The 27929-nt window shown below is 32.7% G+C and overlaps 2 protein-coding genes across 2 annotated transcripts; one reads left to right on the top strand and one right to left on the bottom strand.

Moving 5' to 3' along the window:
* Positions 1–645: 645 nt before the first annotated feature.
* On the top strand, positions 646–18708 carry LOC113516182 (ubiquitin conjugation factor E4 B). The gene is made up of 19 exons (XM_052899117.1): positions 646–827; positions 976–1623; positions 2341–2479; positions 3142–3704; positions 4414–4695; positions 5152–5398; positions 8644–8817; positions 9813–9933; positions 10706–10837; positions 11655–11867; positions 12622–12964; positions 13280–13375; positions 13838–13953; positions 14120–14258; positions 14739–14852; positions 15519–15639; positions 16185–16291; positions 17178–17271; positions 17559–18708. The coding sequence occupies exons 1-19, from the start codon at positions 804–806 to the stop codon at positions 17618–17620; spliced, it is 3735 nt and encodes a 1244-aa protein (XP_052755077.1). The 5' UTR covers positions 646–803; the 3' UTR covers positions 17621–18708.
* A 1281-nt stretch (positions 18709–19989) lies between these two features.
* Positions 19990–21651, bottom strand: LOC113516104 (ubiA prenyltransferase domain-containing protein 1 homolog). Its single transcript, XM_026900473.3, has one exon. It carries the CDS (start codon positions 21453–21455, stop codon positions 20460–20462), a length of 996 nt encoding a protein of 331 aa, XP_026756274.1. The 5' UTR covers positions 21456–21651; the 3' UTR covers positions 19990–20459.
* Positions 21652–27929: the final 6278 nt, after the last annotated feature.

Genomic DNA, 27929 nt, shown 5'->3' with positions numbered 1-27929 from the left:
CAACTAGGTACCTATATTCCTTTATAATAATTTCCATCAGTTATATTATCAATGCACCATTTTAAATTTTACAATATGGATGGAAATTTTATAATTTGATAATAGATGTTAAACATAATTTTCATTATATATAAATATAGAGGCAGTATAGTGAATGAATAAATTTAGTAATCAAATAATTTTGAGATTCATTCGGTTATTTCAATCGAATTTCTCAGTTGAATAATTATTAGTATTAAATTCACACACCGCTAATTGTAGGTACTTAATGATTTCTTAGAAATTTCAACGTATGATCATAGTATCCTTTTCTAAGTTTTTTAGCATTCTTAAGCGACTTCAAAAAGAAGTTTTTAAATTCGAATATATTTTTGTGTGATTATTTGACGATATGTTTGTCAAATTAATTTTGATATTTCTTCTTTTCTAATCTACAAGGTTTATATTCAGATTAATAATTAATTTGCACGACACCATAAAAGTTAATCTTTTTTGCGAAAGAAATAAAGTACAATAAAACGTTAAAAACAGTTAGCCAGAATTTTGTACGCGTAATACGGTCATTAGCGTAAAGAGTACAAAAGTACTCTGTGGTGCACCCGACGATGACGCGTGTATTTTCAATACTTTCTCGTCATTTACCAACGACAAACTACAAACGTCAAACAGCTGAGCGAGGTGACTGACTGCTTGTAGTTGTTAGGCTTGTGGTCTTAAATTCTTTTATATACTTAATTTAAACTAAAATTCTTTAAAATAGTGTTTACGACGATTATTGCTCAAAGTATAAAGCTAGTTTCAACATGAGTGAATTGAGCCAAGCGGAGGTAAGTCGAATATTTGTTTTGTAAACGAACCTTGGTGTTGTACGTATGGCCAATCTAATTTCGTAACAAAACAAAGCGTTGGTGTTTCATATTAGCGCGCACTAAGATTTAAACACGTGTCTTAGGACCTCATATTCCTTTATTTCAGTTAAGGAGACGTCGCTTAGAGAGGCTCGCTGCTCTAAGTGGTGCAGGTTCTAGCCCTACGCCCGTGAGCCCACCAGTCACTCCAGGGGCGTCAGTGCCCTCGCCAGATGTCAATCCTATCCAAGTTCCATTATCCCGTTTGTCTCCTGCGCCGACTCCTCGTAGCTCCACAGAACCAACTACACCTGATGCTAGTAACACTAACCAACAATCAAACTATTCAGATGGGGATAGTAAAAGTGAAGTATCCAATCAAAATAAAATACCAGCTGATGGGTTAATTGTAACTGAAAAAGCAGACAATAATTTGTTAGATGAAATGGCTGACACAAAAATGACAGACTTGTCCCAGACAAGACAATACAATAGCTTCGACTCAATGGGTGATGACACACTATTGTCTTGTGGCTCAGTGGGAGTGGGCCGTTTGAACAGCCTACCACAAACTGTAGATGGATCAGAGGGAACTTCTACGAGAGAAGACAGCACATCAAGGTCAATATTTCCAGCACAGTTTGTTGAACCCTCTCCTGTAAGAACTAGACCTAGCACTGTGTCACCCAGCTGCTCACGGCGCTCTCTATCTATGGAAGTCGATGATGCATCTGAAAGAAACTCACAGTCTGAACAACAGCAGGAACCAATGGAGGTTAGTACTAGTAGAACATAGTTTTATATTGTGTAATGTCTGTAATATTCATATTCTTAAGTAATTCATATTGCTCATGGAGAAATTGAAGAATTAAGTATCATAAATGGTTCCTTAAAAAGAAAATTATCTGATTAAAAGAAAAAAAAAGTTTACAGTTGATATAAATATTTTACTTTGTCAGAATATTCATAATAATAAATATATTTTTAGGTAATTAATGATTACCTATAGATTTGTAATTAATTTGAAAGTTATAAATCTGTAATGATAAACTACACAAATAGGTACTACTATTAAATTATCTGTGGAGTCTATCATTATTTATTTTTATGTTCTAATTTACATTTGTTACACAACAAATGTTTGAATACATACATGTAATATATGTATATTACTCTAATATAATGCAATCTTATGCATTAAGTCTGCTGTTTCATACCATATAGTTTTATATAATTAATGTCAATAAAGTATATGAAATAGTCATAATTTATCCATTACAACAAATAATAAGGAAATTAATAATAAAGGTTTTTGTTTTTCATGCTCTTTCCTTGTCTTTCTGTAGAATATATGACTTAAGACTGAGATTTATGTCATCTATTGTGCATTTTACCATTACAAATCAAAATACTAAGTTGCTAATGTATAAAGCATTTTAATTAACAATACTATAGATAATATTATTAAAATTTATTTTATTATTTTCACAAGGTGGAAGATGACTCATCAGCATCACCTGCACGAAAAATATATCGATCACGGACTGTAAGCTGTACTGAGTTGACAGAGGATCAGCTGCGACAAATTGTTGCAAAGATCCTACAGGTCTCATGGTCAGATGAAAGTGCTGGTAAAGTATTTATTTAACATTTATAATCTATGAACAAGTTCTTTGGACTTATAATGTAAATAACCTCCATCACACATTTATTAGGATGATTTTCCATAAATTGATACTAAAAGCCTAAATATAAGTTTTAATTTTCTGAATTTTGAAATTAGTTTCTTCAACCCCTTTTTGCCTCTTTGGATCACATTTTTTTCAAGAATCCTTTCTTATAATTCATCTCTTAAATACAAAGAATCTAGTGTATTATTAAATTTTTTGTAACAGCGGTTTTCACACAGAAATGTTTAGTCAAATATATAATTAACTACTTAAACTAATTGACTTATCAACAGTCATTGTATAAACTAATGAGTTTAAAAACATGATTAGATTCAATATGTCCTTTAAGAGGATATCTATAATTAGGTCTTTTTATGGTGGCTACTAGCTAATACAATTTGGAAATGCATTCAAGATTTTTTATACTACAATGATGGCAAACAAGATACCTAATAAAGGCTGTTAACCAGCTGTTCCACATTTACATTGCCAATTTTGAAAGAATGTACTATAAGATTAAAAAGTTTACTTAGAAAAATTTCCTTCTTATATTAATAATCAGTTCAATATTATATTGTGACTGTAAATTCATGGTTAAATTTAATGTAAAATTATTGTTGCAGGTGGAATTTTCGTACCATCAGTTGCTGTGGCGTTACTCGATAATCCTAAACTAGGTTTAGATGAATTAGCATCCCATGCAATAATGGATATAATCTTTCAAATAACAGATGGATCAGATCCTTTAAATCAAAAACTAATCGCCGTTTCTGAAACATCTAAAAGACTGAGCGAAGATTGCAGTGATGACACATTAACGAGTGGTCCCCTCGGATCTGAAATTGACGCTGATAAGTTGGACTGCCCTACGCCATCGCTACCTATGCCCAAAACTATTCCCACACAGGGTCTAGCTGTTAGCTACATTTTAAGATTTTATAATAACATAAATCTTTATGAAAGAGAACATCCAAAGAAAAGTTCAGAGCCGCCTTTGAGTGATCTGTTGCAAAATCTAAGAACTTTACTCGTGAATCACTTGGTGCTAGTGCTACAGGGGGCTTTTGAGTTAGAAAAATGCAAGAAATCTCCACTTCTTCCTTATATTCTTATTGGAAATACGCCTACTGGACTTATTCCAGAACTACTGCTTGCAACATACTTGGACAAAGATGTGTTTGAAGAGGTAACTTCATTTGGTTTTACTATTTCCAACTCAACTTTTTTGTCCAATCAAATATGACTATAAAGTATTAGATCTCATTATCTGTCATTTTTTTAATTTTACCCAAACATGTATGTTTAAAAACGTGTTTATGCATGTACATATTAGTTGAAATTGTTATTAATGATAACAAGAGAAGAAAAACTTTATTTTTCAATTCTGCATTGATATCTATTGCATTAGTTTTTCTTATTTTTGTATTAAAAATTATGGAGTACAGAGGTGTAACATCTTAGCTTTCAGGAACAGTAACACATGAGACATACAGGTTCATAATATACTTTGTGGGGGGGGGGGGGGAAGTATTGTTAGTAATAGAGACTAAGAATCTCATTGCTAGCAATATACCCAACCAGGTCGACCTCTTTGCGGTTCCCCCTGTAAACTATCATTGTTAATTCCTGATGAATTCATCATGATGGGCTAACTGGCCAGTTTTCATTCTCATCAATCACCCTTCACTGGTGCTCCGCCAGCGTATCCCGTTAGCGCAGGCGGGGTTACCGTTCCATTTTCACCCATAAAAAAAAATACTCTGTGGGGCCGTCTTTTTAAGTGTCATAAAAAAAATTCAATTGTAGGTACATAAATGTTTCTAAGCCTCATATTGAACATTTAAACTGAGAACAATCAGTTTTAAATTAGTATGAAAGAACAAACGTGCGCGCAGGTGTTCACGCCGCTGCTGCTGGGCGTGCGCGAGGAGATGCGGCGCAGCGTGTCGCCGGCGGCGGGCGGCGCGCGGGGCGCGGGCGGCGGGCGCGGCGCGCGCGGGCAGGGCGCGGCGCTGCGCGCGCTGCGGGCGCTGTGCGAGCTGCGCGCGCCGCCGCGCCTGGCGCGCCGCCCCGTGGCCGAGCTGCTGGCGCGCCTGCGCAGCCTGTGCCCGCCGCCCGTCACCACGGCGCCCGGCCGCGAGCTCGCGCGCGTCAGCTTCCTCGGGCCCTTCTTCGCCGTTAGTACTCCCCTTGCCTGCTCCCACTGGTGTACACGCCTACTACCATGCTACAATGGTAGTCCTACCTGAACTACTGGTTTATGCTCGTGGGGTAGGAGTGAAGGATGATGCGTTAGTGAATGTCCTGTCGTAGCATTCACAAAAAATTAACCGTGATGATTTCCAGAGGAACGATCTTTTCCCCCTGTTTTGATGTTAATTCAATTCTCTCGGCCTTCCTCGTAATGAACCTAAAGTGAATAGTAAGTAATTTGAGGTTTTTAACCTTGAATATGTCAATTCCAGTGCATCTAATCTGATTTTGTCTATTACTAATATTTACTTTATTGGTTTTATCAGAATCCCTTTACCAACAGTTTATTGAATCACACAAATGTAAAATACCTTCAAAATTTTTAAATCTTTGAATACACTCGTTACAATTAATAAAGAAAAAATAATACGCTCTTGCAGATATCTTTATTCGCGGAGGAGAATCCGCGTCTAGCCGAACGCCTGTTCGCAACCGGCTCCGGGGACCGAAGTCTCGCGTTCGCGTTGCAGCGCGAGGTCGAAGCGAGTCGCAATACGCTGCATAACATCTGCCACAATATACTCCTGTGTCCCGAGGCCAGGGAACCTCTGCTGAACTATTTTGCAGCTCTTTTACAAAGAAATGAGCGCAGAGCACAACTGTTGACTGACGAAAGGTCATTAGCCGGTAAGTTATTGTATATATAATGTTTAACTTTATACATCCGTTATTAAGGTTCCTTTGAAAAGGTTGCATTCAGTGATAAAACCTTATTGTATTTATGTAAGTGTACATCTTGTATCTATTGCTTATATTCTTTTACTCCCTATTTTGTATAATCCAAATTAAGGTATACTCACTCATTCATTCGATATATTTTTTATGCAACTTAAAGTGCCAAACCAGTTGCATTTCAAACCGAAATATAGCCCACATCATCTTTGGCTGTATCCTCATTACATACCGTCTATTATTTACTGCTGAAGGCAGACCTACCTCATACAAAACGTTCTTAATCTACCTACATTCATTGACTTCCTATGATACTTTTAAGTTCTTTACTCTATCATGAATATACATTACTCTTTCTTATTTATATTATCAATTATTGATGCTCATGATTTTAGTAATACTTCAATTACAAAAACATAATTTTTATTTCAATATTTCCTATTCTTATTTTTATTCGTATCTTAGTTGTAATGATGCGTCGTTCTAAAATCTGTAATATATTTCATTACACGTGTCCTTTGCTACCGTTTAATTAGGGCCACGTCGTCGTATTAACGATTAATAAAGGTCGTTGGCATTGACTGGCTATAGTAAATGGAAATTATGGCATTGAACAGTATTCAGTGCTAACACGTTTAATGACTTGCTAAAATAGATACTTCGTAAATTCGTTCAAATGTCTCTCACCTACCTCGCATCGATTACACAGTTTCTATTGGCGTGCCTCCAAATTATTTACTTTTTCACTTTGTAAATAATTATGTTTACTATTCCGTTATTTTTTGGCGCATTATATTTATCTAGACTAGAATGAAACATATAAACGTTTTAAATTGTTTGTTACTGTTGAAAGAATTGTAAAGTAATGGTTCTGAGGAATTGTCTATTTTTATTTGAAAAATAAATTTTCAATCTGTTTTATAAACATGAAAATATTTTTCAACCGATTTCGAAAAGAAGGAGGTTGTTTTTTTATGTTTGTTATCTCATAACTCCGTCAGTTGTAAACTGATTTGGAAAATTCTTTTTTTTTTATCTGAAAAGATATACTTACAGATTAGTTCCATAGAAATATTATCAAAATCGGTTCAGTAGTTTAGTAATCATATCAAAATAACTGGTTTTACCACAATTAAAGTCGACTTTTTTGTAGAACACAATCTCAATTATTGTATCTTTGCATTTATTAATTTATAATCGAGAGATAGATTATATCCAGAGACAGAAAAGAGTATATATGTCTAACTTAAATGAGCAAGATGATATACATTATTTTCTTTTGTTATCAATAAAAAAAGAAAAATTCTATATATTGTGATGTAAGGAATCGCATCCCAAGAACCTATTAAAGAACCGCGCGTGGTAGGATCTCTACATAGACCTTATTTAATCCACTGTTTATGTTATATGAATCTTCTTGATGGAAGTTCTTTACAGCAATTATATAAGGAATCAGGTGGCTACGTATTGCTCCGAGTACATGTCCCAACTGCCCACTCCACCCGTAGTCTTTAAACATCTTAATTTTTATTTTATTTTACAACAAATATTACTTCCGGTAGACTGTAGTTACAAGATAATGTATTTAAATAACATTTATCAAATTTTGTAATTGTATTAATTCTAAATATTAAATTTAAATTATTGATAAAATTTAGCGGTTATTATATTTAGGTCTAAAACGGTCACATTAATAATCGATCACGTTGAACTGCGCGATTAATCAATATAATGTTTACTAATATTATTATTGAATTATTTATTATTATATTTTCATAAATAAATATAAAAAGATATATAGGTTTTATAAACTATTTTTTTATGCAACTTAGAATGGCAAACAAGCTGACGACTCACCTGATGGAAAGTGGTAACCGTCGCCTATAGACATGAGCAGTACCATTGGACATAACAGTACACACACATACTGTTTCGCCCATGATACCCCCCATGCGTTGCTATTTCTGAACACTCAGGTGTTATTCCTCTGTACCCTGTAAATTCACGCCATATCCCACCCTTCAAACCGAAATACAGCCATGCAAACACAACTACATCACGGTTGAAACACGAATGGGACAGAGGTACTCAAGTAATTGACTTTTATACAAAGTCTCCCTCTCAGTCTTCCTTACAATTATATGATATTGATTAAAATATGCGTTGTAATTACACTGTATTTATTATAAGTTATCTTTATTATTTACACACAGTTTGTTTGGAAACATTTGTTTATCATTCCATTATGTTTAGTTTGACCAGGTTACTCGGTATAGAGTTTTATTTTGAGATTTCCTTATTTTGCACTGTTGTAACGTGCTTTCTTTTAATAACCTGGAGATGGATGCCAGTTATGACACGTCGTATTCTTACTCTGTTCTTATACAGAAATATTTATAGCTTTATTAATATAAGGTGGTTATGAAATGACAAAAATTTTTTTTCATCCTCTTTTATAACAGTTTATAGGTAAAACTATTATAATTACATATCGTTACATTTGCAGTTTTGTATATATATACAAATAAATATAAATAAAAAATATGTAAATAAAAATTTAAAGTGTTTTTATATTACATATGTGTCAAATGCTTTCACGTACAATAATACGCCAAGGACGTTATTCTCACACTAGTAATAAAAATAAAAAGTCTTAATCTAATTTTCCCTGTTATACCTTGAGCTTACCTGCTTATTAGAAGAAGTAAACAAGTAACTTTTTTTTTACAATTTTCATTACTACTAATAGTTATAATTATATGAATTAATACATACATACATATCTGTCACGCCTGTCTCCCATTAGGGTAGGCAGAAACAATGGAACGCCAAATGCTTCGATTCAAACAAACCTCTTTCGCTTCCTCCACATTCATCAATCTTTTCATACACGCTCACCGGTGAATGAACTAACTTATATGAATTAACTTTATATAAAATCAACATTCTATATGTAGCACTAAAATTTTGCTGAGCTAATATAGTATTTAATGAGGGTTGAGCGCTACTGTCTGAGATACAGGTTTTATACACCGAGATATTTAAACTGATCCAAATGTACAAATGAATTCGTACCTACTTTTACTGTAATTTCCAGCGCTGAGTTTGTTACAATCATGGTTATGAAATAAAGTTATTATTATTATTAAAAAAAACCGTGGTTGAGCCGTTGTGATCGCATCGTATTGTGTTGTCGGCAGGCGACGGGTTCATGCTGAACGTGTGCTCGGTGCTGCAGCTGCTGTCGGTGCGCATCCGGCTGGAGCGCGTGTACCCGCTGTACGCGTTCCAGCCCGGCTCGTGGGCCAGCGTGCGCGACGACACGCGCCTTTACTTCACCGCGCAGGAGGCAGCCGACTGGCTCGAATCACTCAGTAACTACCACTATCTAATCATTAGCCGTGTCCTGCAGTTTTGTACATAGGAATCATTAAAGTATCCTATGTATTCATCTAGGACATGGGTTCCCAAACTTATTTTGTCTACTGCCCACTTTGAGAATAAATTGTTTTTTTAGCGCTCCCATTTTTTTACCTACTTAAAAACCACTATTATTCAAATTATAAATCACCCCCAAACCTCTACACAACACCCTCATTTTTTTTCTGGGTCCCTTACCGCTTACCGCTGGGCACTTTACGCTTTGCAGCGCCCACAAGGGGGCGTTATTGCCCACTTTGGGAAAGGCTGATCTAGGATATGATGTGTTTGTGTAAAAAAATTTAATCAAAATCTTTAAATATTTTATAAGCGTTCATGCTCAAGTTGTGTGGTTGACGTTTTAATTCGTTATCAAGTATATGTATCAGTAATTTTTTGAATAAACAATTGAAAAATTTGCAAAATGACAGTTAATTTTGATACTATCACAATATGGTTTTGGTATAAACACTTAATTGAGTTTGATCAAGTTACAAGTATTGAACTTTCTTAGCCAATTTTCATGTTAATTTAATTTTAATTATCACAGTTTACGTAAATGATCCCATTAGTTTTCGTTTAATTTCTTATAAAACATAAAACATACAGCACAAAAGTTAATAAACTTTACGTTTATAATATTCAGAGAATTAGGATAATTATCATTCTGTACAGTTCTTCATGTAACAACTAACTGTACTAAAGATTTCATTGTATTGACTCAAATATTCAACATTGTTTAACATTACGTATTTATGGAAATGCTCTAGTGAACACATAAAGGAGTTTTTTTTTTCGTAACAAAATATGTTAATTTTCATGACCAATGACCTGCAGTTGAAGTGACCCGTATGTTTGTCACTTTGTTATGTAAGAAAAATAAATGAAGAGCTAACACACTGCTAAAACTGTTTTTATTAATGTTATAATAAAATTTATTTCTGTCTAGATAATGACCCTAATCACAAATGGCCAGAAGCAAAGTTCCAGACGATCTGTTGGTTCTTAACACTTCACATGCATCACGTTGCTCTCATTCCTGCACTACACACTCATCAGCGTCGTATTCGGTAAGGTTTCTGTATTAATTTTTACTAGCAATATAAATATTTATCATAATTAATCTTTAGTATCTTTACTACTATCTTTAGTAGAAAACAAAGTCTAATGCCGGTCTGTTTCTTCTCTTACATCTTCTTAACCACACATCAGATTTTAGTGTAGGTTTAGATAATTTTATGGACAAATTACATCTCTGTAAAGTAAGGGAAGATCGCTAACTCTAGCCATATTAACTTTTATATATTTTTATAGCTATTAGTCATAACACTCCTTATAAGGGAGGCTTATGTTCAGCTGTGGACAGTTCACAGCTGATATGGTAATATATTTATACAGAACTAGTTTTACTTATAAACAAACCCTTAAGTTACTTATCAGGTTAAAAACGATCTCCCATAATTTAATTCAAGTTGTGTTTTTATTAATTAAAACATAAAAACACAACTTTATACACAAGCAAAACCAGTTTTTTTTTTTTTATTTAAAAACTAAACTATATTAAACTAATTTTGATAAAATTTCTATGGCACTAACTGAAAGGGAAAAAAACCTTTTAGATAAAAAATAATTTTCCAAATCGGTTTAATATTGACAGAGTTATGAGATATTAAACATAAAAAATAACCAAATTAAGAAAATTTTGAAGTCTGTTGAAAATAGGCTAAACATATTTAAAAATTTCATTAAAATTGAGTAAGCGGTTTCGGAGATTATCGTGAATGAAAATATTGATATAAAATTTTTATATACATATTAAGATTTTTTGTTTGGTTGCTTCAGGGCATTCCGTGACCTGCAGAAGGTGATAGAAGAGCTAGTGGCTGCAGAGCCCCAGTGGCGCAACAGTCTATCTGCCTTCCGCAATAGGGAATTGCTCCGTCGGTGGCGGCGACAAATTAAAAGACTACACAGGTAAATTAAATTTAATGTAATTTTAAATTATATCAAAAAACTAATCTCATGACTAATATGGTGACTTCACCAAGTAATAATTTTATTGATACATCTAAGAGTAAATCATTTTAATGAGAATTTCCTGTTTTTCTTTTGAAGATAGTTAAAAACTTGATTACAAATAAAAAAATACAAGCTATAATTTACTTAAGGAAGCCTTTGACATAACACCATATTGCAAAAAAAAAAAAATTATAAAATATCAGTATGATTTTTAGTTTAATAAAATATGCTTTAAATGGGTCAAAATTGAATAGTTTATCATGCGTGTTATTAGTTTATGCTAGCGGCGTACCAGTGAAGGATGAAAGGTGAGGCTGAAAATAGTTTAGTTTTCAGTTGTAATTTCATCATCATTATCATATCAGCCATTACCTGTTCACTGATGAATGTAGGCCTACCCCTTATTGGGAGGTTTGACAGTAGCTGCTATTCTTGGCAGGCTGGTTGGTAACTGCAATTAGCCTTTGGTGAAGTCTTAAGAGAAACGCTGCTGCCTCACCCTCAACCATTCAGTTCCCTTAGTCGTCTCTTACAATACCTACAGAAAAAGTAGTAATGAATTTACCAGAAATGGTTCACGATGAGTTCTCACATGGAGGGGGACTCGAGAATACATTTTTAACAGAGGGGTTATTATTCTACATATTCATTATTTCCCTTTCGTGATACAAGAAAACAAGATTATAAATGAAATCTTAATGAAATGAATGTCGGAAAACTAGATACAGGCTACGAGGCATGCAATATAGAATGTGGGTACCGCTGGGCGCAGGTCGAAGCAGTGCGCGGAGACGGCGCTGCTGGACGGCGAGCTGATGCGGCGCAGCGTGCAGTTCTACGCGTCGGCGTGCGCGCTGCTCAGCGGCCAGCTCGACGCCGCGCGCGCCGCCTCCGCCGCCTCCTCCGCGCCCGCCGCCGCCGCCTTCCGCGCCCTGCCCGAGTGGTACGTCGAGGACATCGCCGAGTTCATGCTGTTCGCCGTGCAGTGAGTACCCCGCCTAGTCTCATTATCGATCCTTCTATTTTTAAAATATACATTTGAACATATTTTAAAAAGTGCTCATAATTTACTCAAGTGTGGCAATGTTGCTATTATTTATCAAATTTCAAAAACGATTGAAGAGTTTTTAATATTACTGATTAATTACTTAAAAAGTGCTCTGCCTGCAAGCTAAAACGTTAATCATATAATGTTGCATATAAATTTACCCTTAAAAACTTCGCACCTACTTTTCAAATATTTGTCATGATAATTCAAATTTTCAAGATCAGATTAATAAGTATTTTATTATGTTTTAGTTCGTAAGCAGAACATTGAAATTTTTTGTTTTTAAAAATGGATAGATATTTACATTGTTTCCATATTTCATTATGAACTCTATTATGCTATCCCTGCATCGGGGAATTTTAAACAGTTCAATCCAAAGGGTTTTGAATTTAAATAGAATAAATATGAACCTCATATATATTATAAAATATATTATAAACAACAAGTCGACACGACCACTGTACAGTTTTCTAATTGTAAAAAAAATAAGTTATTTTCATTCGTACATATTATCGTCATTTGCGTATGAACGTGACATGTATTTACAGTATAGAGCAATACATAAAAAGATGTCAAAATATTTTACCAAGAGTAAAATGTAAATATATATATATATATATATATATATGACTAATGTATATTATTATATTACTTATATATTTTGTATTAAAATAACACGATAAAATTGCAGATATGTTCCGCAAATAGTGGCAGACTATATTGAAGATCCGATAATAACGTGGTTGCTGAACGCAATCTGCCACTCGCATCTCATCAAGAACCCTTATCTCGTTGCTAAGATCGTTGAGGTGCTGTTCGTAATCAATCTCTCTATGCCTCTCAAGTTGAAAAACGTATACGAGAAGTTCATGGACCATCCGATGTCGCAGACCGCTCTGCCGAGCGCTCTGATGAAATTCTACACGGATATAGAGACGACAGGACAAAGCACAGAGTTTTACGACAAGTTCACGATACGATTTCATATCAGCATTATACTCAAGGGGATGTGGGAGCGGCCTATTCATAAACAGGTAATTTTGTGTATAAATCTCATTTATTTTTTTAAGAATGTGTACACAACAATGCACACATTCTTTCTAAAATAGTTAATCAACTAATAGAGAAAAAAATAAAGTACAAAACTATTAAAACTAAGCAAACTGTATGTGTATATATTTAAACTAAAGCACTACTAACTACTGACATATTGACTGACTGACTGACATACTGACTAGTGTGTCAGTAAGAAAGAGCATAAACAATTTATGCTCTTTGTTCTGAATATCTATTATTGATTGTATTTCTGTGTTATTGCAATAATTTAGCTGGATTTTTTTTTATTACAGGCAATTGTAAAAGAGTCGCGTTCGGGTCGCCAGTTCGTCAAGTTCATCAACATGCTTATGAATGACACCACATTTTTATTAGATGAATGTCTTACGGTAAGTAATATATAAAACAATGATTTGTTCAGTAAGTAGGTATTTCAATGTATTATTTTAATAAAAAAATGACTAATTCAAGCCAATTTATTCTGATCGATTTTAAGATTATCGAAAGATGGATTTTGACCAAGCGATCTAATGCTCATTGCACTGAAGTTGTTTTTGATATAAACATAATAAGAGTATTATTATTTTTTGTTTTAATACAGTCATAAATAATTGCATATGTTATTATTTTTATTGGTTCTATATTCAGCTTTGGAGTTTCTTCCACAACTAAACACCGACGAGAACAACAAAGGGTTAATTAACTAAAATATATCACTAATAAGCTCATTCGGAAAAAATACATATAATATTATAACTGTATAGGCGTGAGAAGCTTCCACTTACATATTTGATAGACGCTCGTGCGGGATGGAGGCAAATATTCTAATAATTTATTTTATATATCTCCAGTACCTCAAGCGCATCCATGAGGCGCAGGAGGCGAGCGGCGGAGCGGGGGGAGAGGCGCGCGCGCGGGGACTCGCTCAGGACGAGCGACAGTGCCGCTCGTACCTCACGCTCGCCAGGTGAGCCGCCCCTGTACACCCTGCACTGTAGCACTGCGGCGCGGGACGAGCGGTTCTTTTGTATATTATATTTTTTTTAATGTACAAATGTACTACTATTGTCTACTAAAATCATGCTTAATTTATTGAACCATATTAATGTGTTTTTATTATTTCCTTTATACAGGGAAACAGTGGATATGTTGGAGTATTTGACCGTGGAGATTAAGGAGCCGTTCCTGCGGGCGGAACTCGTTGAGAGGCTTGCCTCCATGCTGAATTTTAACCTGCAGCAGTTGTGTGGACCTAAATGCAAAAACCTTAAGGTAAATATTGCTTTGACTTGTAAATCGACGTAGATGGCTTGTGTAATTATTTTAATAAATTTTGTCAAATTATTCTTAATTTAAAAAAAAGTAGATTGTATAAATGATATGATTTAAGGCACAGTAGTGGACTGTTGAATATAAAGAAATTTTAATGATTTTCATGGTGGTGTTGGAAATCTGTCGAATCAATGTTCTGTTACAGAACATGTTTACAGTTGGAGCACTAACGATTGAACAAGATAGCAACAAATAGCAGTTTACGATCTTTATCAACCCCTTAGTATTAGGATTTCTACTCACAACGGAAATTTTACTACCTTAATTTTTTTTTTCCAACAATGGTTTCATTTCATTCATCCGACAATCTTTATAGAGCGTACAGCACTTTGCGTCACAGCGTCGAAATTGACCATAACCCTTAGGAATTGTTATTAGAAATATCATTTGGTTTTGATAATAATTACAAATATGATTCAGGTGAGACGGCCTGAGAAATACGGATGGGAGCCTCGGCGTCTGCTGAGCCAACTGGTGGACATTTACCTGCATCTTGATTCGCCGCAATTCCACGCCGCGCTTGCTGCTGACGAGGTATATATAATTTTATGTGTATTATTTTTTTATTATTTGAGCCGTAAACTGTCCACTACTAAACATATGCCTTCCATAAATTTTGCCAATAGTTGCGCTTGGCAAGCGGATTAGCAACCGTAGTTAGGCTTTGGAGATGTCTTAAGAGGGACGCTGCTGCCCATCCCTCGCCCTCTCTTAGTCGCCTCTTACGATGCACGGAAAAAGAAGGGGTGGCCCATTTTATGTCAGGGTACACACGGACGAATATAAATATTATTAAATAGTATAACATAATATATGGTCTATTATTTTTATTCTATTATTCTCTATATCTATTCTAAATTTTCCACCAATTTAGCATTTTTTTTTTATTTATGTTTTTTTTTTTCATAAAGCAAGCCTATGGTTTTTGCAGTGATGGAATAAAATTATTTTAGATGCGTACTATGAAAAGGCGATGAATGTTACGCAGAATTTAATAAGCGGCCAGATAGATGAAAGTAACGTACAACTTGTTTTGTTCCTTCAGGCATATGTTCTACTAACAGACTGCAATGAACCTTCTACTCTAAACGAGTGCTAAATGAATCTATCAATATGTATATTATTTTGTACACGAGATAATCTGATACCATTCGGTTATGGTTCCAAGTTGTATAAAAATATAATATTTTACTCCTACAGAGATCATTCCGCAAAGAATTGTTTGAAGAAGCAGCTGTACGGCTGGCAAAGTCTTGTATCAAGACTACCACCGAAATAGAGCGCTTTAAAGCACTCGCTGACAATGCATATCAAATTGCTGGTGAGTATATTGACATATAAATTGACTCACCATAATACGAATTTAAAATTTATATGTAAGATTCTTATCTACTTCATATATGTATAGAATATTTCATTTACAAGGGTCGGTAATCCGCGAAGCTGCGGCTCTTTAGTTTTATACGCAAATGTTATTTTGATTTATAAAAAAAAAAAAAATTAAAAATAGTTTTGTATTAGTTAACGGGGTTTAGGCACCAAACTTTATTTATGCAAGTACTACTTATTGTTGGCAAGAAAAAATATTATGGCTTTTTAAAAACTTTGTAATTTTGTAAATTGTAATTTTTGGCTCTTCCAACTCAAAAGGTTGTTAACCCCTGTGCTAGTCGAAACACAATAAATGCCCAATGATACTTGAATTGCAACAGTACGCAAATGTATTTCGTTGATCCGACATAATCTCTGTCTGAGTATGAATCTGAATTTCAATAAAAGAAAAACCTCAGATATAGCCTAAGTTACTTATATAGTTGTAACCGTAATAACATATATATAACAAACATATATTTCATATATTTCCAGTATCAAATCAACAGAAGAGTGATGAATTCGCTGATGCCCCTGAAGAGTTCCGGGATCCGCTAATGGATACGCTTATGACTGACCCTGTGTTACTACCGTCCGGGAAGGTAACAAAACAATTTTTTATTTAGAACATTTTAAATTGTTTTCGAAAATTAATAAAGCTCAAGTTACATCAGTCTCTTAACATGGTACAGTGTAATAGAAGTCTCGCTCAGAAAGACAGTTTAGCAAAATGTGTTAGTATTATAATGTGGATACTGTGATAGCTATTGATTTTATTTTGCCATCAGTTGGGCTCTCAGATTGCCACTGGTGAAAATTTTTTGTAATTTCACTAGTTACTCGATTAGAGTTTTGTTTTGTTTAATTCCGCTACCATTAGTATGGATTGACTACTATTAATAATTTATTACAGTATTATTGAATACTATAAAATAATAAAATGAAAATTTAAGACTTTCATAGTCTAATCGCTGAAAGGTCAACACTAGGCAATCAGCAATAAATTGTCTTGTTTAGATGTGAAACTCGTGTCGCAACATGTGCCTGGACTGGATAACGGTTAGAGATTGATGACTAATGTGGAAAGTCGTAGAACGTCTACAGGTAATAGTAGTTAAATTGTCAAATGTTGGCAATCGCACATATACTAATGGTAACGGAATTAAACAAAACAATTTTTATCACCTAATCAGTGATATGGACTTTTCAGCAAAATAACAGAGGAGACTTTGTATAAAAGTCGATTATTTGGCTACCTCTGTCCCATTCGTGTTTCAACCGTGAAGCAGTTGTGTTTGCATGGCTGTGCAAACACAACTGCTTCACACACATATATATATATATATATATATATATATATATATATATATATATATATAATATATAAATAAAAAACTGATGGTATTTAAAATTAGTAATCTATCTCACTGGCTTTATTGCAATATGCATATTACAATGATGAACATTTATAATATTCCTGCATTTCAGGTGATGGATCGGTCTGTGATACTGCGCCACTTACTCAACAGTGCGACCGATCCTTTCAATCGGCAGCCACTTACCGAGGACCAGTTGCGTCCAGGTTAGCATTAATATTTCTGTATTTTTTCCAAAAAATACCTTTTTACTATAGTGTGATGAGAACAGATTCGGTTGAATTTCTTATCTATTTTCAAGCGATGATAAATTCTTATGCAATGCGATATCTTCGTTAATTTTTAACTGATTATATAATAATATATATTATTTTTATAAACGAGAGTTAAGTTATGTGTTGACACCATAATAAGTTTGTCACGATTGAAACCAGGTATTTATAAGTGGAGTAAAATCTTTTGTATGTATATAATAACATTACTTCTTTTACAGCAACGGAACTTAAAGAGAAAATCAGTCAATGGCAACGTGAGAAGAAAGGATCTACATCGTAAGCATACTAAGCCAACATTAAAGTCTGATGTATATAATGTAATACATATATAAAGACTCCGCCTGGATATTTCCAGCTTTCGACGGACTATTGTCCATGCATGAATGTGAGATTATAATAAGTACGATTATAATTAATTTGTGTGTGTTTTATACACATGAAACAAAAATAATATGATTGTGATCAATTGGAGATTTGGGGATATGATAAAACTTGTAAGTATTCGGCGTGCTGACGATAGTGCTGCAGTATGAGCCATCTCGTGTGCATACATCATTACTATAGTTATCAAATTATAAATATATTTTTCTTTGTAACACACTTATCACCTAGCACTGTTTCAAGTTGCAATATTAGACTCGTAATATTTTAATATCACATCAATAAATGGCCTAAATTTTAAATTTATTCAAGTCCATTATAAGGTGCTTGTTCGAAATTGGACCCCAAACATCTTTCAAATGTGGAATGAAGCTTATACATCACCGTAATATGGTGTATTCTTGCATTTTATATGAAACCAATTACAGATATTGCATGCAAGTCATTTCTATTTTAGATTAATTAGCCCAACATTAGTGTAACTAATGATATAGTTTTAAAAAATTACTGTAAACAATTAGGTATTCTATGGAAAGTTGAAGACTATTTTTTTTTTTTCTAAATAAAAGAGTAGAAATGAATTTATTATATTTTATGTATTAAATTACTATTCGCTATAGTGATATTATATTTAGTTTTGTTAGCAGACATTATTATTAACGTTATTATATCAATGATGTGATTTGTTCCTTTTATTTTAGTTGTCAATATTATCTCACATTTTGAAATGGAATTAGAGAACATTACTCATAATATAGTATTGTATACTTAGTAGTGTCGACAAGTATATCATTTAAAAAATTTCTCCAGTCACTGCCAAGTAATCAACATATTCTTTAGAGCCGATAAAAGTCCATTTCTTTTAAAATTACAAATGGTCTCATTGTATTATAATAATTTTACTTGTATTTAACTTTATAATATGAAGATTATAATGCTAGAGGTCTTTTATGTTAAAATGTCAAATAAAATGTAATAATAACTGTATATCTTTGTTTTAATTAGTAATACAACATAAAAACTAGCCAAAGGTATGTCAGATATACATTACTAGAGTCTATATTAAGGTTTTGAAGGGATTGTTTAGTTATTGTTTTAAATTTCCCATTGTTTCAGATGTAATTACATTGTTTTTTTAATTTTTATGATATTTTAACAATTAATGAAATGAATACACTACACTATCAATACAATACAATTATGTATTAATTGAAATACAAAAATCTATGGCTTTTGATCATTGTTTGAAATCATATAGATTTCCATTATGTCCAATGTTATTTTATTCAATATAAAAATAATGTGCTAATTCACAGATAAATTATAATTTTGGTTCAGTCATGAATGATTTCTAATTTAATGGAATTTTTAATAAAGCCACCAAAAAGATTATTTTAGCAAACTAATATATTTGTCATACACAATTACAATAAATTATTGTCATCACATTGTATGAGATTTTTAATAAATTACAGACACAACATCAAACAGTTGCAAAATTATATATACATACATAAAGATATAACAATGTATATAATAAAAAAATTCAACAGTTTGATCTACAGATAGAAACTATTGAACACAATATTTTTATTACAATTTTCAAGTTTCTCTCAATAAAAGTCAGTTCAGCCAACACAACAGAATGGCAGGGAAGATAATAATTGTGTTATAGACTAGTGTTTTTACTTGAACATATGGTTGAAATTGGCATAATAAATAGCAGTGTACGGTAGCATGGCAACACCCCTGTGTCATAGAGTTTGCATTGAAACTGATAACTGCTCTTCACTGGCACTCTGTCAGTGAGCTCTGACCTTATAATTGTGTTTCATAAGCATAAGTATTATTTCTAATCATTAGGATCTATTATCTCAATATTCGCAACCTTTCATTCTAAACATCCATATAAAAGTGCAGTGTAAACTCCATAATATAATCAAATTGTTTTTGTTTCTCTTTTTAACTTTGTTTTTTTACCTATCTACAATATAATTTTTCATATTTTATTTCCATTACTTGTGGAAAAAATATTAGTATTTAAATTTTTTATATAATCATCTTCCTACCCATATCCCAATTATTATATGAGGTCGGCGTAATGTTTTTATCCATATTACAAAAAGATTTGGCTTTTAGTTTTACGACCGGCCACCTGCCTGATGTCAACCCTCTTTGGATTTTTTTTATATACTATATAATATAATATATATATATATATATAATATATATATATATATATATATATATATATATATATATATATATATATATATATATATATATGTATGTATATGTATGTATATTCTCTAAGGAGTTTTATGTTATATGGAGTTTACACTGTAGTTTAAACATGCACCATCATTAAGATTCAACAAGATTCATAAGTCTAAAGTAAGAGGTAGTTATTATTCATACACTTTAACAATACTGTATTTCTTACAACACTCAAAAGATGAGACACAATGCATTTTACTGATAATTTTTGTATGGAAATGATCACTTTATCAGATGTGTTTCACTGAGAATAAAGCAATATTACAAATTCAAATACATATTCATTCACATTTAAATGATAATAAGATCAAAGGTGGTTGATATGTCACAAGATGAAATAAAAATCGTTTTGATTAATAGCAAGATTAAGATAATTTTTATTTAAAAGCATAAGCTCATTAACATATTTAGATTTTAATTAACTATGTAATATTGGTCAACCTATTATATATTATTGATTTTTATCGTAACAAGAAAGGAAGTCTATAAGCAAATAAACAAGATATCATATACAGCATGCCAAAGTAAAAATTAAGTCTAGCTGTTTGTCGTGGGACACATCTCATTGTGTCTGGGCTCCTAAACCTTCTTTCAATATCAAATGCTCTATGTAAAGTAAGAACAGGTAATAAAAACCAAAATGAACATTTAACTGATGCAACTACAAACATTATATAAGGAGTAAATAGTAAAAAGGCATAAAGCAAGTAGGAAGCTGTTCTTCCAATTAATATTGCCAATGTAACTATTTCAGCTTTGCTGTCTGTCTCCAAATCTCTTGTATTGTTGCTGTGTAAAATAGCTTCAGTATTTAAAGCAAGTGGTATAGCATAATAGATGATAGGCCAATCTACCCGCCCTGTTTGTGCCAGAAATGAAAAGACAACTGATACAGGGCCAAATATTACTAAGACTAATATGTCACCAAGAGCTATATACTTCAAACCAATACCACCTGTATATAAAAATGATGAAGATAGTCCTCCAAAATAAACTAATGCCAGATGTTCCATTCGTGCTGGTGATGAGACTACCAGTGGAACGAAAAAGGTACATCCAGCAAAATATAATATTGCTCCAAGTGAGACAATTTCATCAATACTTAGAATATGATCGACTAGAGTCCTGTCATCTGATTTACGGTTATCTATTCCTTTGACAAAATCGAAGTAAGTGTTAACAACATTACCAGCACCATGAACTGGTATAACGGTACATAATGTAAGCAGCAAGGTGAGCCAACTGAAGCCTGTTTCGCCTGGTAACCGGTATGCCAGCGCAGCGCCTAATAAAGTAGGCAATAAACTGGCACTCAATGACCAAGGCCGGAGTGCAAGTACATATGTGCGCATCTTTATTAAAGGATTTCGTACAGGGACTTTCACCTCTTTTGGTTGTTCCAATAGATTTCCTTCCGCTGTTATATCCATATCCTCTTGTTTACTTCTATTACTCATTGCCTTAGTTTTTAAAGACTGTTATCTTTTTAGTATATATTTTAAAAAGGCCTATACAAAATAGTCAAGAATTCATCGTTATTACTAATTTTCTCACTTTGAGATTAATATTTTTTATTTTATATACAAATTTAATGCAAAAACCGTCAACTTGCACAGATCCATATTACAGACATGACTATTAAGTGACATTGACAATGATTTTGACAAATTGAAAAAAGATGCCTCATTGAGTGCAGTGTTTATTTTCTACATTTCATTAAAAATTTCTTTTCCTACGTCTATTTTATATCTGTTAGCTCATCGCTTAATCTATAGCTCCTAGGGTTCCTTTATTTCTCATAATAAAATCAAACTATAACTATCACTAATACCAAAATCCTTACCATTCCATTTTGTGAAGGTTCGTTATATAGGGCAATAAATAAAAAATGCTGAATAAATATATATTTTTCCTAGTACGATAATAGTAATATTTTAAAATGACGTTATCTATGAAACAAAATATTAATTAACAGAAAATAAAGAAATTCTATTTTAAAAGTAAAATAAATAAAACCTCCTCAATTTTAACCCTGAGTTATTGAAAATAATAAGTGTATGCTATAAATAACATTAAACAATTTAAAATTAAATAAAAACAAAGGCGTGTTCAAAAGCCGTTCTCACCCCAAAATTATTTAGTTTCCATTCCAGCACTTTTTTAGCCGTTAGAAAATATCGAAATATACAGTTTCAATATCTAATATTTAAGTTAAATAGCCATTAACGATTCAGTATTGCAAAAAAGTGGAATTATGCAAACCTAAGGCGAGTCTAATTTAGCCTCTTAATAAGGTATATATAATATGTGCGCTCAAGCATATTTTTGCTAAAGTTTTCTCGCAGCCTAAGATAGGAACTGGACAATTTTGGGGTAAGTACGGACTATTCTTAAATACTCCTTAGTCCTTTAATTATAAGTACTTTATATTAAGTCTATACTTCAATGTATATAAAAACAATTATTATTAATTGATTTGTCTGTTGTCTTTAGATCTCAAATGGTGCTGTTTAATATACAGACATAACAAAGTAAAAATATATTTAACTTAATATTTTGCAGGGTTAGAAAGTAACTCAGATTAAGGTACAGAACACAATAGCGCCCCCATAGAAATAAATTCGTGATATAATATGTACTCGTGAATAAATGATAGAATTTGATACGTAAAGAATATAATCTATGAACTTTTACTGATATCTACGAAAGTATGAATGACAAACTTGTTTTTTTTTTAGTACGTTTGTTCCGTTTGGAACAGGCTAAGGTCGGAGACCATGCTGCCTAGACAAACTTGTTTTAATCTGTCAACGTCAACTTGATTTTGATTGATAAACATAAGAGAAAAAAAGGCGGGAAACTCGAATAAGAACAAGCGGGTTTTTTAAATTTTTTTTATTAATTTATTAAAACTATCTCTATCAATTCTTATTATTGAATAAAATATTATATTTTCACTAAATTCAGCGACAGTAATATAATTAGCATTCATGGGGAAGCGCAGTTGTAGAAAAAGGAAAAAAAAAGATGACGATTCAGGTGATGTAGACCATGAACCTTGTAATGACAAGGATATATATTCGGAAGATACTTCTACTGACTCAGAATCTGAAATTGATAAGGCCGATAAGTATAAACCTTACTACGTCACAGATTATATTAGAAGATATCCCGAGGAATCCCCTGGGACAGAATTTGTTGTCTTTGTAGAATCCTCAGATAGTCAGAAAACCATTGGATCCAGAGACTTGCTCTCACTCTCCTCCTGTTTAAAACGATTTAATAAAGGGGTAACTTATCTTAGATCTATAAATAAATTCAAAATCGGAGTATACTTTCAAAAGCCAGACTTAGCCAATGCTTTTTTAAATAATAAAACTTTTTTAAATGACTACCATTTTAAGGCCAGTATTCCTGCTTCTTCAACAGAAGTTACAGGCGTTATTAGAAATGTACCTACAAATATATCTAATAAAAAAATATATACTATGATATCGAGTTCTAAGAAAATTATTGCTATTAAAAGAATTTTAAGAAAAAATACCTTGACTCATGGATATGTGTTACAGCCAACTCTAACCGTGACAATTACTTTTGCTGCATCTGTATTACCTGAATATCTGGATATTGGAGGTTGGCGCCACAATGTCACTCCATATATACTACCAGTTAAACAATGCTACCGGTGCTTGAGGTATGGACATTTAGCTAAATTCTGTAAGAATTCTGAGCGTTGCAGCATCTGCAAAGGTGAGCATAATTATAAAACTTGTACAACTGGAATGGAAAACGCTATTTGTGTACACTGCAATGGAAATCACACAAGTGTATCACCGCAATGCCCTGTTAAACAAAAGAAAATTGCTGAAAATAGATCTAAATTCAGACCTGCTTCTTTTGGAGATATACTTAGCACTGAAATATTTCCTAAACTGGGTAACAAACCTAAAAAAAATGTAGACCTAATTTCAATTCTAAATTCTGATAACAAGAGTTTATCACTTTTAATAGAAAGCATAATCAAACTTATTTCACTACATAACACAAAGAACACATCTATTAACACTAAAAGTGTTTTGAATGTGTTATATGATACTTTTGGTAATAGACCTATTTCACAAAATTCAATCGAGACCAATTAACTATCATACAGTGGAACGCTCAGAGCCTACTGAGCAATCGACATATTTTTACACAATTTTTAAATGAACATCATATCCACATTGCTCTCATCTCAGAAACTTGGCTAAAACCACATTACAAATTAAAAATTAAAGATTATTGTATAGAACGAAATGATTGTGGTAATAACCACAATGGAGTAGCGATTATTATACATAATAGTATTAGATATAAAAAACTTCACTCTTTTTTCGACAATTCTTTGCAAACTATAGCTATTAGTATTGAAGTTAATAATTCTTGGTATTCAGTTGCCAGTATTTACTGTCCTACCAATAGTACACCTAGTTTTACTAAAGCCAAATTTAAGTTCTTTTTGGAGTCTCTTCCTAAACCCACTATCATATCTGGAGATTTAAATGCACATCATACTATGTGGGGTTGTACCTCCACTAATACAAGAGGTAAAGACATTCCTGATTGTTTAGATGAATGTAATTTGGTACTATTAAATGATAAGCAAGTTACTACTGTTGGCTCTCATATTTGGAGACCCAATGGCCTTGATTTAACTATGGTATCCCTATCCATATCATTAAAATGCGAGTGGTCGGTTCATGATGATCCGTTAGGAAGTTATCACCTGCCGACTTTTACTAAAATAAACACAAAGAACTCTTCATCAACTCCGTCAGGTGAACAACATGCTCCTATAGATGAAGTTAATAAACTTTTGTTAAATCGTATAAACCTACGTCTCGTTAATTGGGATCTTTATTCTGAAACTGTTAATCGATTACTTTTGGATTTCGAGTATGATGTCAATGAACCCTTAAACAATTACAATAGGTTCTGTAAAATTATTTTGACAGCTGTGGAACGTTCCGTTCCACGTAGGAACTTATCAAATAGCGGTGCAAATACTTCAAAGAGGCACAAACATATTGCAGTACCTTGGTGGAATAACAGGTGTGCGACAGCTGTCAATGATAGTAAAGCGGCTTACCTTAGGTTTAAACAAAATCCAACTCTCGATAATTACATAAATTTTAAAAGAGTTCAAGCTGTTAAAAAGTTAGTAATTAAGCAAGTAAGACAACAGGGGTGGCAGGAATTTTGTTCCAAATTTAATAGATTAACACCAATTTCCACTGTTTGGCAAAATATGAGAAAACTAAATTCAAAACATCGTCAAAATCATTTTAAAGATATATCATGGGTCAATGATTTTTTACGCAAATATACTCCTGATTTTGTACACTCATCTTTTGATGACAAACAGTTTAATTCTGTTAATTCATGCCCAAAATTTCTCACTGACCCATTCTCAATTGATGAAATATCCAGTGCAGTAAAATCTAGAAAAGATACAGCTAGTGGCCTTGATCGCTTAACATACAATATGTTTCGATTGCTGAATAAAATAAACCTTACTAAACTCTTACAAATTTTTAACGATTTATGGAAGGACTGTATTATCCCACCAGAATGGAAAATGGATTGTTTGATTCCAGTAATTAAACCCGGTAAAGATCCTACAAATTTCGACTCCTATAGACCTATAACATTGACGTCCTGTGCAGGCAAATTATTCGAACAATTAATTAAACAGCGTTTAGAGTTCTTTATTGAAAGTAATAGTATATTACCATCGAATCAATTTGGTTTTCGCCGTGGATATTCAGCGCGCGAAAGTTTAGCGAACTTCTATGTCGACCTTAGTACTGCTTTGAATAACGATGAATATGTTCTATCTGTTTTTTTAGATGTCGTAGGAGCTTTTAACAATGTAATTTTAACAGTTCTATCTTCGATTTTATCCTCATTTCTTCCAATGAAACTTATCGAATGGATTTATAATTTTCTTAGTAATAGAGAAGTGTATGTTAAAGTAAATAGTAAATTAATAGGACCTAGGTTAAGCTCTAAAGGAGTATGTCAAGGTGGTATTCTAAGCCCGCTACTATATATTTTATATATCTATAAACTTAATTCAATTTTAGGAAACAGTGTGAACAACTTGCAATTTGCCGATGATTTATTAATTTATATAAAAGGAAAGAATATTATTGATATGCAATTAGTGTTAAATGAGTCATTAAAAAGACTTGAGAAATATTTTTCTCTTCTTTCCCTCGATATTAGTTTAACCAAAAGTAAAGTAGTTGTTTTTCATCAAGTTCATAAATATGTTCCATTAATGAATATTATATATAATAATCAAACTCTTCCAACAGACTGTAGCGTTAAATTTCTGGGGGTAATTTTTCATCAAAATTTAAAATGGGATCTATACGTTGATTGCTTAGTAGATCGTGCTTTAAGAGCCACTAATATAATAAGATCTGTAATTGGTCGTAACTGGGGAGCTGATCCTAAAATTATCCTTTTACTTTACAAATCTCTTGTTAGAAGTAATTTTGATTACGCTTTCTTTTGTTATGCCTCAGAACATAAATTAGTAGAAAAACTCGAAAAAATTCAAAATATGAATTTAAGACTTATTTTAGGTGCTATGTATACTTCTCCAATTATCTCAATGCAAGTAGAATGTAATTTGCCTCCTATCCTTCTTCGTTTCGAATACCTAAAACTCAAATTTCTCTTCAAAGTTTTTTCAGTTTCCAATAACCCACTCATACTCAAATTATTAAATTGCCCCATTTCTATGTTTTTGAATAAAACTATTATCAATGATTTGAATTTACGAGATGAATATAACATCTATAGTAGTAAGATACTTCCTTGTTATAATGGCCTTTATGAGAGTAAGTTCTGTAAGATCAAAATTGTTATACATAAAGACATAAAAGAAAAGCACGATATGTATGAGACTTTATCAGAATTTATTGACTACAGGCAGATATATACAGATGGTTCCAAAAATGCACTTAGCACTTCAGTGGCTTTTTACGATTTGTCAAATAGATTTGGTCACGGTTATAAAATTTCAACTTTGGCTAGTATTTACACAGCAGAAGCAAAAGCTATATTTTTAGCATTAGAATACATAGAAAAACAGGTACTATATTCGAAATGGATTATAATTACAGATAGTATGAGTGTTCTTATGGCATTAAAAAATAACACAATCATTTCATCATCAAACTACTTAATTCAAGAAATTCGTAATAAATATTATCATCTCTGTACTATATATGGAAAAGATATTATCTTCATCTGGACCCCTTCACATATTGGAGTGTTTGGGAATGAACAAGTAGACACTTTGGCTAAAATTATTAATTCAAGTGCTGCTCGTGTTCAAGATTTACCCCTTTGTTACTCAGATTGTAGTATTGGAATACATAAAATCGTTACAACTAAATGGGAGGAGCATTGGACTCAAATATTACAGACTAAAGGCAAATGGTACCGCAAAATTAATTGGCGTATTGGAAAACCGTGGTTCTACAAAGGAAAGGACACAAACAGAAAATTTTACACCAATATTTGTAGATTACGAATCGGCCACGGACATTTCAACGAACACCTGCACCGAATGGGCATGATCGCTTCCCCATCATGCACATGGTGTAACTCAAATACAGCCCAATCTCTACATCACCTTTTTTTTGATTGCTCTGAATTTGTCATTCAAAGACACATTATGTTTGACGAACTTAGGATTATCTTCAAAAAACCCGAAAATATCCCGCACTCAATCCCGCTTCTCTTAAGATTTCCTTCTTGTTTCAAAGCTATTTTCACTTATATTACTACAACATTCAAGAAGCTATAAGAATACTTTTATTGAATTGCAAGACAATGATTTTTTATAATTATTTATTTTTAATTTGATAAATTCA

The sequence above is a fragment of the Galleria mellonella genome, unplaced genomic scaffold (assembly GCF_026898425.1).
Source record: "Galleria mellonella isolate WM207_F2 unplaced genomic scaffold, CSIRO_AGI_GalMel_v1 utg56, whole genome shotgun sequence".
Lineage (NCBI taxonomy): Eukaryota > Metazoa > Arthropoda > Insecta > Lepidoptera > Pyralidae > Galleria > Galleria mellonella.
Note: the sequence above shows the minus strand (reverse complement) of the source record. Positions and strands in the feature narration are given on the sequence as shown.